The 16,232-nt window shown below is 39.5% G+C and overlaps 2 protein-coding genes across 4 annotated transcripts in view; one reads left to right on the top strand and one right to left on the bottom strand.

Moving 5' to 3' along the window:
- LOC141371223 (uncharacterized) overlaps positions 1-16,232 on the top strand; it is a 55,443-nt gene that overhangs the window by 18,846 nt on the left and 20,365 nt on the right. The window contains exon 2 of one of the 2 annotated variants that reach the window (XM_073885365.1): positions 1,132-1,267. The exons of the other annotated variant lie outside the window; for it this stretch is intronic. Coding sequence (XP_073741466.1) covers positions 1,132-1,169 — 38 coding nt within the window. The 3' untranslated portion in view covers positions 1,170-1,267. Of the gene's footprint in view, positions 1-1,131; positions 1,268-16,232 lie in introns of those variants that run through there. 2 annotated transcript variants of the gene reach the window in all.
- The window catches only part of ZNF565 (zinc finger protein 565), a 35,166-nt gene continuing 21,321 nt past the window's right edge, over positions 2,388-16,232 (bottom strand). The window contains exons 6-8 of one of the 2 annotated variants that reach the window (XM_025854495.2): positions 14,227-14,353; positions 13,459-13,554; positions 2,388-5,494 (exon numbers count right to left, since the gene is read on the bottom strand). In XM_025854495.2, coding sequence (XP_025710280.1) covers positions 4,224-5,494; positions 13,459-13,554; positions 14,227-14,353 — 1,494 coding nt within the window. In that variant the 3' untranslated portion in view covers positions 2,388-4,223. The remainder of the gene's footprint in view (positions 5,495-13,458; positions 13,555-14,226; positions 14,354-16,232) is intronic. The other variant, XM_073885326.1, reaches the window with a different exon arrangement.

Genomic DNA, 16,232 nt, shown 5'->3' with positions numbered 1-16,232 from the left:
ACATGGAACAATTTGAGCATCAGTGAGAGTATAACCAAATTGTATTTAAATAAATATGCTACACACCCCTAAACTTGTAAGTTATCATGGCTGAATGCGAGGGAACCAACTCATTATTTTGAAAACCAATAAAGAGAAAGAAAGAAGCGTTTATCCTGCCTTTCCTTACTATAACATGGGTAACCAAATGGTAGTTAAAGGGAAGTTCTTCTTCATAAAAATATTTTGGCTAATAAAGGAAGAAGAAATAGGGTATCATTTGTAATCCTTAATGGATCAATAGATCAATTGAACAATACTTGCTAACATCATAAAAAGACACCTCAATGTTTTGTCTCAATATCTCAACAAACAGAAACAAAAACAAAGACCTTCCTCAATCTGATCAAGCCTCTAGATACCAACTACCAATTTATAAGAAATACCAAGGATAGAGGAGCATGTTAAACAATGCCATGAGGGGGGCGCCTGGGTGGCTCAGTCGTTAAGCGTCTGCCTTCGGCTCAGGTCATGATCCCAGGGTCCTGGGATCGAGCCCCGCATCGGGCTCCCTGCTCGGTGGGAAGCCTGCTTCTCCCTCTCCCACTCCCCCTTCTTTGTGTTCCCTCTCTTGCTGTGTCTCCAACAAAACAACAACAACAAAAAAAAACAATGCCATGAGGGCACCTGGGTGGCTCAGTCCGTTAAGCATCTGCCTTCGGCTCAGGTCATGATTCCAAGGTAGTGTGACTGAGTCCCACGTCAGGCTCTTTGTTCAGTGGGGAGCCTGCTTCTCCCCCTGCTTGTACTCTGTCAAATAAATAAATAAAATCTTTAAAAAAAACAACCACCAACCAACCAACCAACCAACAAAAACAATGCCATGGGATGCAGTCAGCAAAAACCAGGCTCTGAGAAACCCTACAAGGCAAACAATCTAGTTTCTTCAGAAAATAAATGACCGGGGGAAAAAGGATGAGGAAGAATGGATAAACAGGCTTCAGAGATGTGACAACTGCAATTTCTGGACATAATTTGGATCGCAATGAACTTTTAAAAAAATCGACATTTATCAATTAGAAATTGGAACACTGACCATCAGATCTGGAATGACAGTATTGTTTTTTTTTTAATGTTTGTTTGTTTTTTAAGCAGGCTCCATGCCCAGGACAGAGCCCAAAACGGCCTGAACCCATGACTCCAAGATCAAGACCTGAGCTGCAAACAAGAGTTGGACACCTAACCGAATGAGCCAGCCAGGCACCCCGCCATTTTTTTTAAGGAGTGAAAATCTTTTCTCAAATTGTGATATATTTTAGAGATACATACTGAAATATTTATGGATGAAATTATGTAGCTGGGATTTACTTCCCACTGACATGAGGGTGGGGGAGTGGGTAGGAATACAGATAAAACAAGACTGGCCATTAGCTGATAATTACTGAAGCTAGTGATGGTGGGGCACTAGGGGTACACTGTAAGATTCTGTGTGAACAGAAAGTTTCAAAACTGTATATACATTTTGATCTAGCACTTCCCCTTTTAGGTATTTATCTTAAAGAGATATCACACATATACAAAATAATTTATGTGCAAGGATATTTATTATAGGATTGTTTGAAAGCAAAGAATAATGAAAAAAACTAAATCGACAGGATAAATAATGAAACACATATACTATGCAGCTGTTAAGAATAAGGCAACTATGTATGTATCGGTATGACCCAATTTCAAGGTTTATGGATAAGCAAAAATAGCAAGTATAGAAATTTGTTACCATTTATGTAAAAAAAACTTTTATAAAGACTGTTATGTACATGTCTACACTTAGGAGGCAAACATAAAAACAGGAAGTATATACAAGAACTTGATACAGTCATAAGTACATAGAATAACAGAGTGGGAAGGGTGTGGACATTGACTTATGTCTGTATACCAAATCGTAACTTTAAAATGTTTATCCTGTGCATGTGTTTTAACTATTCAAAGTAACACTTATTAATGTCATAGCTTTGAGCCCCTCCAAATGTACATCCTAATCATGAAACCACTTAAAAATGACACACAGAATACTACTTTCTAACCCTGTGTAGGCAGTGACACATGTAGAAAATACAGGTGCCTTAGTGAATACTCAGGATGACTGAGAAGATGGATGGCTTCGGGACACAACAGGCCTGTTGCCCCTGACACTGCCTGGACTGAGGGGATGCTTCTTGAGAGTCCCCAGATTCATTCACAAGCTCTGATCCAGGTATCACTGGGGTTGGATCAGGGCTCTTTTCCCTATCACTGTCATCTGGAGTGATACCAAAATTCTGAAAACATAACCGACAATAGGTGAAATTCTAGATATTCCATTTAGAATGAGGTTTTTTTTTTTTTTTTAAGATTTTATTATTTGACAGAGAGAGAGAGAGAACAAGCAGGAGGAGCAAGAGGGAGAGGGAGAAGCAGGCTCCCCACCGAGCAGGGAGCCTGATGCAGGGCTCGATCCCAGGACCCTGTGATCATGACCCAAGTCGAAGGCAGATGCTTAACTGACTGAGCCACCCAGGCGCCCCTGAGCTTCTAACTTTAAAGAGACTGGACTCAATTACCAGGGATTTTATTTATATTTATTTTCACAAATGATAATCATCTATGATTTCTTTCTTGGGAGCCATCCTTGTTGAATTTTTTTAAATCATAATTTTATTTAGCCTTGAAAATAAACTGGCAAGCTTCTCTCAGGTATTATCTATCTGTTCCTTGAAGTTTTAGTAGGTTAAACTACTTTGAAGGGGCAGGCTGACTTTTTATGTCCTTCTACAATCATTGATTTATTCAGGTATTCCATATTTTTGTGAACTGTGATATTTTTGTAAAAATCTATTTAAATTTCCAAATACATTAAAATTTTGCATAGTAGCTTTTTAAAAGGAATATTCACCCCTTCCTTATTCATAATGCTAAATATTTTCTTTTCCAGATCAGGGTTGTTAGTTGTCCATCTTATATCGTTAAATAAATAACTTTCATATTAAGTCTACTGTTGTTTTCTATTTTATTATTTTTTGTTTTTAATGATCATTCTTACCACTGATTTGGGTTTATTTCCCTCTAATGTTTAGAGTTGACCATTCATTCAATGTGCTTAGTATGTAACTGGCAACAAGTAGGTGCTGGAGATCCACATTTGGAGAACAAAGCCCTTACCTTCACTCCTTGGGTTGACAGGAACACAGCTTTGGCTATACTGAACTGGTTTTGATGTGTAGAACTTTTTGACTGCTTTTCAAGTTCTACCTGAAGGTGGCTTTAGACCTCCAAATGGGCAATTTCTTTTGGCTACTCTTCTGTTAACTTCTACTCTTGTGACTTTCTAGGTTTAAATATCATGATGACCTCATGATAGTTATACTTGACTGTTTTCTAGAATGAATTATCATTAACAAATGGTTATGAAGGCTTTTTAATACTTGACACATTCAGAAGGCCTCCTCTCACAAGAACTCCTTAACACTAATACTGTTACTAATTAACAATGGTAACTAATATTTATTAAACACAGGCTTTATATAAAATATCTGATAGGAAAACTCTATTGGGTAAGTATAATGATCACTGGGGCGCCTAGGTGGCTCAGTCGTTAAGTGTCTGCCTTCGGCTCAGGTCATGATCCCAGGGTCCTGGGATCGAGTCCCACGTCGGGCTCCCTGCTCTGCGGGAAAACCTGCTCTCCCATTCCCGCTGCTTCTGTTCCTGCTCTCGCTGTGTCTCTCTCTGTCAAATAGATAAATAAAATCTTAAAAAAAAAGTATAATGATCACTGCTTAAAAACAAGTAAGCTGAGGAACAGGAAGACTGCATTATTTGTCCAATGCTATACAGTCGGTAACTGGTGGAGCTGAGATAATGTTAAGTAAGATGTATGTCATGGTAAAAGGCACATTCACAAAATATCTTAATATTAGGAATTCTCAGAAATTTAACACATTTTGAGTGGTGATAGAAAGGTTTTCTATATTCATATTAATATTTTTTCAGCCTAAAATTTTCCGATGCTTGGTAAGCAGTGAGTGTGAGGCAAAAAGAATTCCCACATTTATTGAATTTTCTTCTGCTATGAGTTATCTGATGTTCCATAATGTTAGTGACAAGTGAAGGTTTTCACATTAATTACATTACATACACATTATCTAATATTGAGTCAGGTGTGAACGCCAGGTAAAAGCTCCTACACCCCTAACATTCAAGGCTTTCTAACCAGTATGGATTCTATAGTGTTCAATGAGCTGTGAGCCAAGAATAAAGGCCTGCCCACATTCTCTACATTCATAAGGTTTGATCCCAGGATGAATTCTCTGATGTTCAGTAAGTTGTGAACTACGAATAAAGGCCATTCCACATTCCCTACATTGATAGGGTTTCTCACAAGTATGAATTCGCTGATGATGGGTCAGTTGTGAAACACGAATAAAGGCTTTCCCACATTCCTTACATTCATAGGGTTTGTCACCTGTATGAATTCTCTGATGTTGAATAAGGTATGAACTACGACTAAATGCCTTCCCACAGTCCTTACATTCATAAGGTCTGTCACCAGTATGAACTCTCTGATGTCGTGTAAGCTGTGCGTGTTGTCTAAAGGCCTTCCCACATTCCTTACATTCGTAGGGTTTCTCCCCAGAATGAATTCTTTGATGTCGAGTAACTTCTGAGCTATGAATAAAGCCCTTCCCACATTCCTTACACTCATAGGGTTTCTCACCGGTATGAATCCTCTGGTGGACAGTAAGCTGTGAATGCTGTCTAAAGGCTTTCCCACATTCTTTACATTGATAGGGTCTAGCACCTGTATGAATTCTCCGATGAACAGTAAGTTGTGAGCCACGAATAAAAGCCTTCCCACAGTCTTTACATACATAGGGTTTCTCACCTGTGTGAGTTCTTTGATGCAGAATAAGTTGTGAATGCTGTCTAAAGGTCTTCCCACATTCTTTACATTCATAGGGTTTGACACCAGTATGAAGTCTTTGATGTAGAATAAGTTCTGAAGTACGGCCAAAAGCCTTCCCACATTCCTTACAGTCATAAGGTTTCTCACCTGTATGGATTCTCTGATGTTGAACAAGGTGTGAGGCACGACTAAAGGCCTTCCCACATTCCTTACATTCAAAGGGTTTTTCACCAGTGTGAGTTTTCTGATGCTGAATAAGGTGTGAGCCACGGCTAAATGCTTTTCCACATTGATTACATTCAGTCAGTTTCTCACCAATCTCATTGTTCTGATGTAAAGTGAGGGATGTACGGTGCTCAAAAGCGGGCATGTTTTCATACATGACTTTTACTTGCTTGAAACAGCATTCCTGAGTTACTTGTTGTCTTTCAAATTGGCCTTTGTATTCCCAGCCATCTCTCAAACTAGAGCCATCAAAATCACAGCATTTAAGGCTTTCCATTATCTCCCAACTGAATGACTCTATTTCAGAAATATCTTTTCGTGGAAATTTTTCACACCTGGACTCCAGCTCTGAAAAAGGAAAAAAAAATACAAGCAGTTTTATTCTTTTAAGAGAAAAAAAATTTTATAGCAGACCAGAGAGACAAAATGAAAATCACCTTAAAAAGTGAATGGCTTATGTAAGTCTCCAATATTGCTGTGCAATTTCTGAAGAGCACATGAAAGCACAAATATGATGAGGGCTCATATGGTGCCAGAAGGGAGCAAGAAAAGAAATTAAGCTGGGGTTTCTCAATTTTATAAAGATTAGAATCATCCAGGAAGCCTGTTAACAATATAAAGGTCTGAGACCACCCCAGACTGAATCAAAATCTACAGGAGTAGAGACAAGGCATATGTGTGCATATGCTTGCCTATATATATCTATACATACTTAAAAAGTATATACATATATTAAAGATATGGTATGAGGTTTCTTTTTTTTTTTAAGATTTTTATTCATTTATTTGTCAGAGAGAGAGAAAGAAAGCACAAGCAGGGGAAGTGGCAGGCAGAGGGAGAAGCAGGCTCCCCGCTGAGCAAGGAGCCCAATGTGGGGCTCGATCCCAGGACCCTGGGGTCACGACCTGAGCTGAAGGCAGACGCTTAACTGACTGAGCCACCCAGATGTCCCTATATATATTTAAATTGAGGTAAGATTCACAAAACATAAATCCCCCCATTTTTAAGAGTACAATTCAGTAGTTTGCAATACATTCTCAATATCATGAAACTATTGCCACTATCTAGTTCCAGAACATTCTCATCACCCCAGATAGAAACCTTGTGCCCGTTAAGGAGTAATTCATCATTTTGCATTCCCTCCAGCCCCCAGTAATCACTAATAGCAGAGAACCATTAATTCTGTCTCTATGAATTTTCCAGTTTCTGGGCACTTCATATAAATAAAGCATGTGTGTGTGTGTGTGTGTTTTAATTTTTTTTTAAAGATATTTATTTATTTGAGAGAGAGAGAATGAGAGACAGCACGAGAGGGAAGAGGGTCAGAGGGAGAAGCAGACTCCCTGATGAGCAGGGAGCCCGATGTGGGACTCGATCCCGGGACTCCAGGATCATGACCTGAGCTGAAGGCAGTTGCTCAACCAACTGAGCCACCCAGGCGCCGTGTGTGTGTGTTTTAAGATTTATTTATGTTAGAGAAAGAGAGAGAGAGAAAGTGGGGGGGAGGGGCAGAGGGAAAGAATCTCAAAGTAGACTCGCCATTGAGTGTAGAGCCTGATGCGGGGCTGGATTCCATGACCCTGAGATCATGACCTGAGCCAAAACCAAGAGTTGCATTGAGCTACCCTCATGCCCCAGCATCTATATTTTTAACAACATGATGCTGATGCCAATCAAAATGAAAATCCCTGTTTAAATTTTTCCATAGTCTTCTCATTGCATTTCCAAAGTCACTGGAAAAATTCCAATAAATTCCAAAGTCACTGCCCTGGTTCACAGGCTCTTGGCAAAGCGAGTCCCTGCCTACATTTGTTGTCATTCTCTTTCAACCAAGGATAATACATCTTCATATTGAACACTGTCTCCTTTCCTCTCTTAGGTACCATATCACAGGGCTTTCTAAAATAAATGTAGGTCTTTTCCATCTTAGATCTCTCATCAGGTTCTTCCATCTATCAGGAATCCTGTCCTGGGCTCTTTGTATGGCTGCTTTTCTCATCCTTCAAGTCTCAGATTAAAACTCACATTTTCAAAAATGTTTTCAGGCCTGATTCTCTCTTCCACATCTTGCCCTAGCATATAATAAATTTTTAATAATGGGTTGTTCAATGAATAAATATTGGATTCTAGAGACAGACCAATAGAACACAATAGAAAGGCCAGAAAAAGACTGAAGTTTATATGGAAATTGAATTTATTATAAAGGTGGTATTTCAAAGGGGAAAAGGATCATTTTTGTAATAAATAATGTCGGGGCAACTGGATACTCATTTGGAAAAATAAAAATGTATCCATATATTACACCACCATATACCAGAATAAACTCCAAATAGTTTTAATGTTAAAAGAAAATAGAAACCATACAAATACTAGGAGGAAACATGGTAGATTACTTTATAACATGGGGAAACCTAGCAATGAAACAATGACTCAAAATCCAAAAGCAGGGTGCCTGGGTGGCTCAGTTGTTAAGCGTCTGCCCTTGGTCCAGGTCATGATCCCGGGGTCCTGGGATTGAGCCCCACATTGGGCTCTCTGCTCGGCGGGAAGCCTGCTTCTCCCTTTCCCACTCCCCCTGCTTGTGTTCCCTCTCTCATTGTGTCTCTCTCTATCAAATAAATAAATAAAATCTTAAACAACAACAACAACAAAACAAAATCCAAAAGCAACCAAAGCAGATTGGTAAATTCCAGTATGTAAAGGTGCAAAGCAAAAAAAACCAAAAAAACTTGTACATGAACAAAAAACAACAAAAGTAAAATCAAAAGACAAATGACAGAGGAAAATACTTGAAATTTATATCACAGTTAATGGAATAATCTTCATGATTTACAAAAAGTTCTGAAAAGTTTGAGAAATACCCTCAAAAAATTAAACATACAATTACCATCTGATCCAGCAATTCCGCTCCTAGGATATACCCCAAAGAAGTGAAAACAGGCACTCAAAACACTTGTACACCATTGGTCACAATAGCATTATTCACAATAGCCAAAAGGTGGAAAGAACCCAAGTGTCCATCAACAGGTGAATGGATAAATGGAATGTGGTATGTACATACAATGGAATATTACTCAGCTTTTTTTCGTGAAATTCTGGTAAGTGCTATAACATGGATGAGCCTTGAAAACATTATGCTAAGTGAATTAAACCAGATACAAAAGGCCACATATTATTTGACTCCACTTACATGAAGTACTTAGAATAGTCAAATTTATAGAGATAGGAAGTAGAATAGAGGTAATCATGGGCTAGGAGAAAGGGAAAATGGAGAGTTATTGTTTAATGGATAGAGTTTCTATTTGGGATGATGAATAAATTCTGGAAATGGGTAGTGGCAATGGTTGCACAACACTGTGAATGTAATTAATGCCACTGGATTATATACTTTAAAAATGGCCAAATGGTAAGTTATATGTGATATTTATTAAAATAAAAACAAACTAAAAACCTAATTAAAAGCTTCCCAAGACCCCAAGAACTACAAGCACTTAGAAAATACACCAACTAAGAAAAGAAAAAGAAAAAAAAAAAAAAAAAGAAAACACACCAACTAAATATCCTGTATGGAATAAACAGTAATGGGCTTCCTAGCAATAGAATATAGAATTCCAGTGGAGTTATACCATATACACTTTTAATTTATGCATATTTAATTATCTGTGTTCAAAAAACATATACATCCACGGGGTGCCTGGGTGACTCAGTTAAATGTCTGACTCTTGATTTTGGCTCAGGTCGTGATCTCAGGGTTGTGAGATCAAACCCCGCATTGGGCTCTGTGATGGACATGGAGTCTGCTTAAGATTCTCTCTGTCTCAAAAAAAAAAAAAAGATTCTCTCTGTCTCCCTCTGCCCGCCCCCACTCCCCAACTCATGCTCACACTCTCTCTTTCTCAAAACAAAAAAACCATATACATCCACAGTGAAGGAAACAACAGAACTAAAAGGCAACTTATGGAATGGAAGAAGATATTTGCAGATGACATATCCAATAAAGGGTTAGTATCCAAAATCTATAAAGAACCGATACAACTCAATACCAAATAATCCAGTTAAAAATGGGCAGAAGGGGCGCCTGGGTGGTTCAGATGGTTAAGCATCTGCCTTTAGCTCAGGTCATGATCCCAGGGTCCTGGGATCGAGACCCACATCAGGCTCCCTGTTCAGCAAGGAGCCTGCTTCTCCCTTGCACTCTGTTTGTGCTCTATCGCTCTCTCTGTCAAATAAATAAATAAAATCTTTAAAAAAAATAAAAATAAAAATGGGCAGAAGACAAGACATTTCTCCAAAGAAGACATACAGATGGCCAACAGATACATAAAAAGATGCTCAATACCACTTATCACCAGAAAAATGCAAATCAAAACTACAATGAGAAATCACCTCACACCTGTCAGAATGGCTAAAATAAATAACACAAGAAACAACAAATATTAGCAAGGATGTGAAGGAAAAGGAACCCTTGTGCACTGTTGGTGGGAATACAAATTGGTGCAACCCTTGTGGAAAACAGTATGGAGGTTTCTCAAAAAATTAAAAATGGAACTACCCTATGATCCAGAAATTGCACTACTGCATATTTACCCCCAAAATACAAAAACACAAATTCAAAGGGATACATGTAAGTGAAATAAGTCAGAGAGAGACAGATACCATATGATCTCGATCTCACTCATATGTGGAATTTAAGAAAACAAATGAGCAAAAGGGAAAAAAAAAAGAGAGACAAACTAAGAAACAGACTCTTTTTTTTTAATAGATTTATTTTATTTTATTTTATTTTTATTTGACACAGAGAGAGAGTACAAGCAGGGGGAGCGACAGGCAGAGGCAGAGGGAGAGGGAGAAGCAGGCTCCCTGCCGAGCAGGGAGCCTGATGCAGGGCTCGATCCCAGGACGCTGGGATCATGACCTGAGCCGAAGGCAGACGCTTAACGGTCTGAGCCACCCAGGTGCCCCAGAAACAGACTCTTAATTGCAAAAAACAAGTACCAGAGGGGAAGGTGGGTGGGGAGATGGGAGCAATAGGGAATGGGGATCAAAGAGTACACTTACCATGACGAGGAAAAAAAAATGGTTAAAAAAAAAAGCCAGCCTCCCAAAAAACGCAAAAAAACCCTAAAGCAAACCCATATACAGAGTGGTAAGCAGAATAATGATTGCCCCCTCAGGCCCCAGCCAAAATGTCCTAATTGCGGGAACTGTGAATATGTTCTATTACACAGCAAGGGGGAATTAAGGCTGGAGATGGAATTAAGGTTGCTACTCCGCTGACAATGAGATGGGGATTACCGGGGTGGGCTCACTGTAATCACATGGGTCCTTATAAGTGAAAGAGGGAGGTAGGAGAGTCAGAATCAGAGAGGGAGATTTGAAGATGCTATCCTGTGGGCTTTGAAGATGGATATATATATGGTTCTCCTTCTAAAGAAAGGATGCAGAGGGCGCCTGGGTGGCTCAGTGGGTTAAGCGACTGCCTTCGGCTCAGGTCATGATCCTGGAGTCCCGGGATCAAGTCCCGCATCAGGCTTCCTGCTCGGCGGGGAGTCTGCTTCTCCCTATGACCCTCTTCCCTCTCGTGCTTTCTATCTCTCATTCTCTCTCTCTCTCAAATAAATAAATAAAATCTTTAAAAAAAAAAAAAGAAAGGATGCAGAAAGGAACACGGCCCTGTAGACACCTCAGTTTTAGTCCACTGAGATGCATTTTGGACTTCTAATCTCCACAAGTGTAAGATAATCCGTATTGTTGTAAGCCACCAAGTTTGTGGTACTTTGTTACAGAAGCCACAGGAAAACTAGTACACACAGAAAGAAAAACCTGAGTACTTTATTGATGTATCTATCACACCTGTTCAATCTTAACCCTGGAGTCTACGCTCCCATGGAAATGTAGGTTAAAGTACAAAGAAAAGCCAGAAGGTTGCTTCCTGGTTTTTGAGCTTTGAAGTGCAGATGTCTTGGTGATTTAAAGCTGGTATAGGTGCATGGCAAATATAATTTTGATTATTTCTCAAACATGGGTTTTCAGTTATATCTCTAAATCAGGGGTTGGCAAACTTTTTCTTTTTTTATGATTTTATTTTTTTTAATTTTAAGTAGGCTCCACACTCAACAAGGAGTTTGAACTCACAACCCTGAGATCAAGAGTTGCATGCTCTACCGACTGAGCCAGCCAGGGGCCCCATTTTTTTTTTTTTTTAAGTAAGCTCTACATTCAATGTGAGGTTTGAACTCAAGACCCTGAGATCAAGAGTTGAATGCTCTACCAACTGAGCCAGCCAAGACATCCTGGCAAACTCTTTAAAGGGCCAGATGGTAGGGATGCCTGAATGGCTTGGTTAGGCATCTGACTCTTGGTTTCGGCTCAGGTTGTGATCTCAGGGTCGTGAGATCGAGCCCTGCATTGGGCTCCACACTCAGCAGGATGTCTGATTGAGGATTTTCTCTCCCCCTCTCCCTCTGCCCCTCCCCCTGCTCACACTCTCTCTCTCAAATAAATAAATAAAATCTTTTTAAAAAAAATCTTAAAAAAATAGAAGAATAGAATTCTTTCTGGGGAAGACAGCATTTCACTTAATTGGAGTTCAAGGCTAGTGTTTTCTAGCATCAAAATTGATGGTAAATGTTCATCTGTTGGTGCTGATCAGTAATGAGATTTTATGTGTTTATTTAATCTTTTGTAATGTTTCATACAGGTATCAATGCCAAATACCGATATCAATCCACAAACATCATTTTAATTTCGTATATGCAACCCTTAGAAGGCATTTACAGAATTCAATAGGCTCACAGGCCATATAAAAACAGGCGGCAGGCTGGATTTGGCTGACAGACCATATAGTGTGCAGATGACTGGTTTATATCTTTATTGTTAGTGAGGATTAATCCCTAATTTATGAAATATTGTTAAGAATAATAATGGTATGAAAGAAGAATTCAGGATCATTAAGACAACATTAAAACAAAATCAGAGTGGGTTAACCAACTGAGCCACCCAGGTGCCCCAAATCAAGATATTTTCATGTGGTCAAAACCAGAATTTGTTGGGGCGCCTGGGCGGCTCAGTCGTTAAATGTCTGCCTTCGGCTCAGGTCATGATCCCAGAGTCCTGGGATCGAGCCCTGCGTTGGGCTCCCCGTTCGGCGGGAAGCCTGCTTCTCCCTCTCCCACTCCCCCTGCTTATGTTCCCTCTCTTGCTGTTTTGTCTCTGTCAAATAAATAAATAAAATCTTTAAAAAAAAAAAACTTAAAATTTCCTTTTGTGTAGGTCTGCTCAACAAATGCTGTTTTTTGTTTTTTTCTGTAATGATTTTATTTATTTGACAGAGAGAGACACAGCGAGAGAGGGAACACAAGCAGGGGGAGTGGGAGAGGGAGAAGCAGGCTTCCCGCCGAACGGGGAGCCCAAGGCAGGGCTCGATCCCAGGACTCTGGGATCATGACCTGAGCCAAAGGCAGACGCTTAATGACTGAGCCGCCCAGGCGCCCCAAGGGTGTTCTTTAGAGAGAGAAAAAAATAATCCCAGATGAAAGTAAATAATAATGATAATAACAGAGAAGTTGTGGGGTATTCAAAGTATTCAAGGATTAAGTATTCAGTATTCAAAGATTCCAGTATCATCCAGCATGTGCTAATTAATAATACTTGATAATCTTTACTTAGTGGTCACTCCTGTGTGCCATTGTTCTGGGCAGTTTCACATGATTAATTCCTATAACAATCATAATAATAACTACATGAGGAAGGCTCTGTTTTTAACTCATTTGCAGAGGATAAAACTGAAGCACTCTAGAGAATTTAAGCAATTTACCTAAACTCACAGATCTAGTAATTGGCAGAGCCAAGATTTGAACTCAGTCTGATTCCCAAGTAGTGCCCTTAGCCACCACGTGACCCTCTCTCTCAAACATTTAGAGAATAAATGAACTGCTGAATTGGGTAAAGTGAGCTGTTTTAAGAAATTAAGTATTTTTTAAGGGATGAAGATACTTGTGGGAAAAAGGATCCACAGTACAGTTAAAAAGGCAGCCACTGAGGAAGAAGGGAGCATGTCCTTTTTTGAAATGGGAGGAATCCAAGCAAGAAGAAGAGAGGGATTAATGGGGGTAAGGGCAAGGTTCCCTGGGGATCGGATGCTGACAAGATCTTTGCTCTTCGTGTCTTCATGTGGCAGGCTGTTGATCGGCAATTTTCAGTATGGCTTGGAGGGAAGCTTCTCAACAATAACTCAAGCTACTGCTATCAGTTGACTCACCCAACAGCTATTATTCCCAATGACCTCTCCCAGTGGATCACCCCTCACTCACCTGGACACCATGGTCCTGTCATATCATTTGTAATCATCCAGGGTTCTCTCCCTTGCTCCAATAAGGAAATGACATCAGGCTTAGAAATGGAAAGTCCTGTTTACAGGAAAAGAAATGGAGCATGATTGTCCTGTTCCAAAATTCAAACCCAGTCCCTTGATCACCAAGGAAGAGAAACAATTATGAAGGAAGGAGTAAAGTTTGTCCAAAGGATAGGTGCCCATGGAACTACCCATTTCCACTTCCATAAAGCACAAACAATTCCCTTGGGAGCAGAGAGCAGAGCAGAAATTCAGCCAGAAACCTGTAAGTCTCCCTAGAAATTCACCATGAAGATACCAGAAATTCCAGAAGGCTAGTCCTGAATCATTTAGAGTAGATAACTATGGTGGTCATTCTCCATTTGCTCTCCTCCCTGCTCAATCCATTCCTCCCTGTTCTTGGTCCTGCCCCAGACAGTTTACCTGTAAGGACTGTATTATCCTGGCCCCATGGTTTCTCATTGGGTTTGGCATTATGGAAAGCATCAGCAGGAGGCCAGTGGGTAGGATGAGAGAGTTCAGAGTATTTATCCCTCTCCCTCCCTCCTCTGATCGGGGAGTTCTGGAAATGGCTACAGTTGCTGCTGGGCCCTTCTGCATGACTCCAGCTCTCACCATGGTCCAGTGGCAGTTTTCCCTCTATACCAGAGGTGATAACAACCTTCCATTGTTGTAGTCCCTGGGAGCCTTGTTTCCTGTCTGGCCCTGCATTACACAACATCCTTACCTAGTGAGACCAAGTTACTGAAGTTCTCCAGAGTCACATCCCTGTATAAGTCTCTCTGGGCAGGTTCTAGGCACTTCCATTCTTCCTGAGAGAACTCTATGGCCACATCCCTGAATGTTACGAATCCCTGAAATAATAAACCCATGCATTACTAGTAAATGAAAGGACTTTTATTTTTTTCATTTATTGTGAAAATTTTCAAAACATTTCACAAAAGTATACAGAGTAGGATAATGACCCCCATAAAACCATCGCTCTGCTTCAACAATTAACATGACTTTGCAAATCTTGTTTTATTTCTTCCCTTCTGTTTTTTTCACCCCTGTTGTATTTTGAGGCAGATCCTACATAGCAAATACCAAACATCAATGTATTTTACCTATAAATACTTTAGCAGCTAACAGATCAGTCTTTTTTTTTAAAGCATACCAACCAGAATACCATTATCATACTTAATAAAATTGACAATTATTTCCTAATAACCAGATCAAGTTTCAAATTGCCCCAATCTTCTCAAAAGTGATATTTTTTTACAGTTGGTTTGTTCAAATCAAGATTCAAATTAGATCTACACATTGCATTTAGTGGATAGGTTTCCTTAAGTCTAGAATCTATAAGAGCCCCCAGAAACCCTTCAGAAAGTTTTATTGCTATTTATTTATTAAATAAACATTTGAATCAGTAGAATCTCTCACATTGTTGGGTTATTGCATCTACATGGAATGGTTTAAGATGTTGCTTTACTTCCATACTTTGTGTGAAAGGGTAGTTAGATCTGGAGGCCTGATTCACATTTTTAGAGGGGCAGGAATATATCAGATGTGGTGCTATGTACTACCTATCGCATCCATCAGGAGGCACATAATAACTGGTTGTACCATTTTAAATGAAGTTAAAATTGATGAGTAGGTTTAGGTTTTGATAATCTGACTCATCCAGGAAAATGTCTGAAAGATGGAAAGAGAGGAGATGGAGAAGGGCATTGTAAGAAGGAGGTGATCAAGCAAGCAAGCAAGCGAGCGAGCTAGGGCGGGATGCCTATGCCATGAAGGTAGTATAATAAGTACATTTGACTAGAGGTTTACATACTTTTGAATATTCCTGTAGCTAGAGCTAAGACCTCTTTCATACAGCAGGACTCTTCTATTTCCTAGAAGGGTCTGGGAATGAACAAAATCTAGCTAAGTGGGATCTTACAAATAAACAAAATAGCATATACAAAATACACAGCAAACAAGGGCCTTGCAAATAATAAAGTCTTTTAAAAATTTCTCCATGGAGATAATGAAAAAGATAGAATCCAAAATGTCTTATAAATCTCTAACTTAAAATACAGGCCTTATAGAAATTTTAAAACTATCCTAAAGACCCAGGTGCATAATTAGTTGGAGGATCTCAATCAGGGTTTTCCCTTCCCCTTCAGGCATTTGGGATCATGCAGGGGATGGTCTGGTTGTTAAAATGTTGGGGGAGGTTGGCTGGGATTGGGACTTTGCATCAGGAATGTTGTGTCCTGGTTTATCTGGGCCATGTACCCAGGACAGTCCCATACAATAAAGAACCATACTGCTGAGAATGCCAACAGTGTCTCCACCAAGAAGCAGTTTGTTAGATATCATGAGCATATTTTTTATGATGGCAAATTTTATAGTAAACACAGGGATTTTTATTTGCTGTATAATGATGCACCTTATGTCCTGGAAGATGTAATCATCCCCTTATTTGGGAGCAACTAACTTAAAATCTTTAACGTTTATTATGTACCTGTTAATTATCTATCATTCTTCACTGTCCACTTTTCCTTATTCCTGAAATAAGAAAGCCGATGGAAGGTGTACCTCAGTCACAGAAATATGGCTCACAACTAACACACATTGGTCAACCTCAAAATGGACAATTTTATGGCTGTCTCTCATAAATTCCCTTGCAAGACCAAAGAACTTTCTGTAACCAAAGTTCCCACAGTGCCCAATCTGAAGGTCTCATAAAATAGGAGATGTCACCAC

Source organism: Callorhinus ursinus, unplaced genomic scaffold (assembly GCF_003265705.2).
Source record: "Callorhinus ursinus isolate GAN/ISIS: 27379988/994484 unplaced genomic scaffold, GSC_fseal_2.0 scaffold61, whole genome shotgun sequence".
Classification (NCBI taxonomy): Eukaryota; Metazoa; Chordata; class Mammalia; order Carnivora; family Otariidae; genus Callorhinus; species Callorhinus ursinus.
The sequence above is the reverse complement of the archived record's forward strand: the minus strand, read 5'-3'. Positions and strand labels throughout refer to the sequence as shown.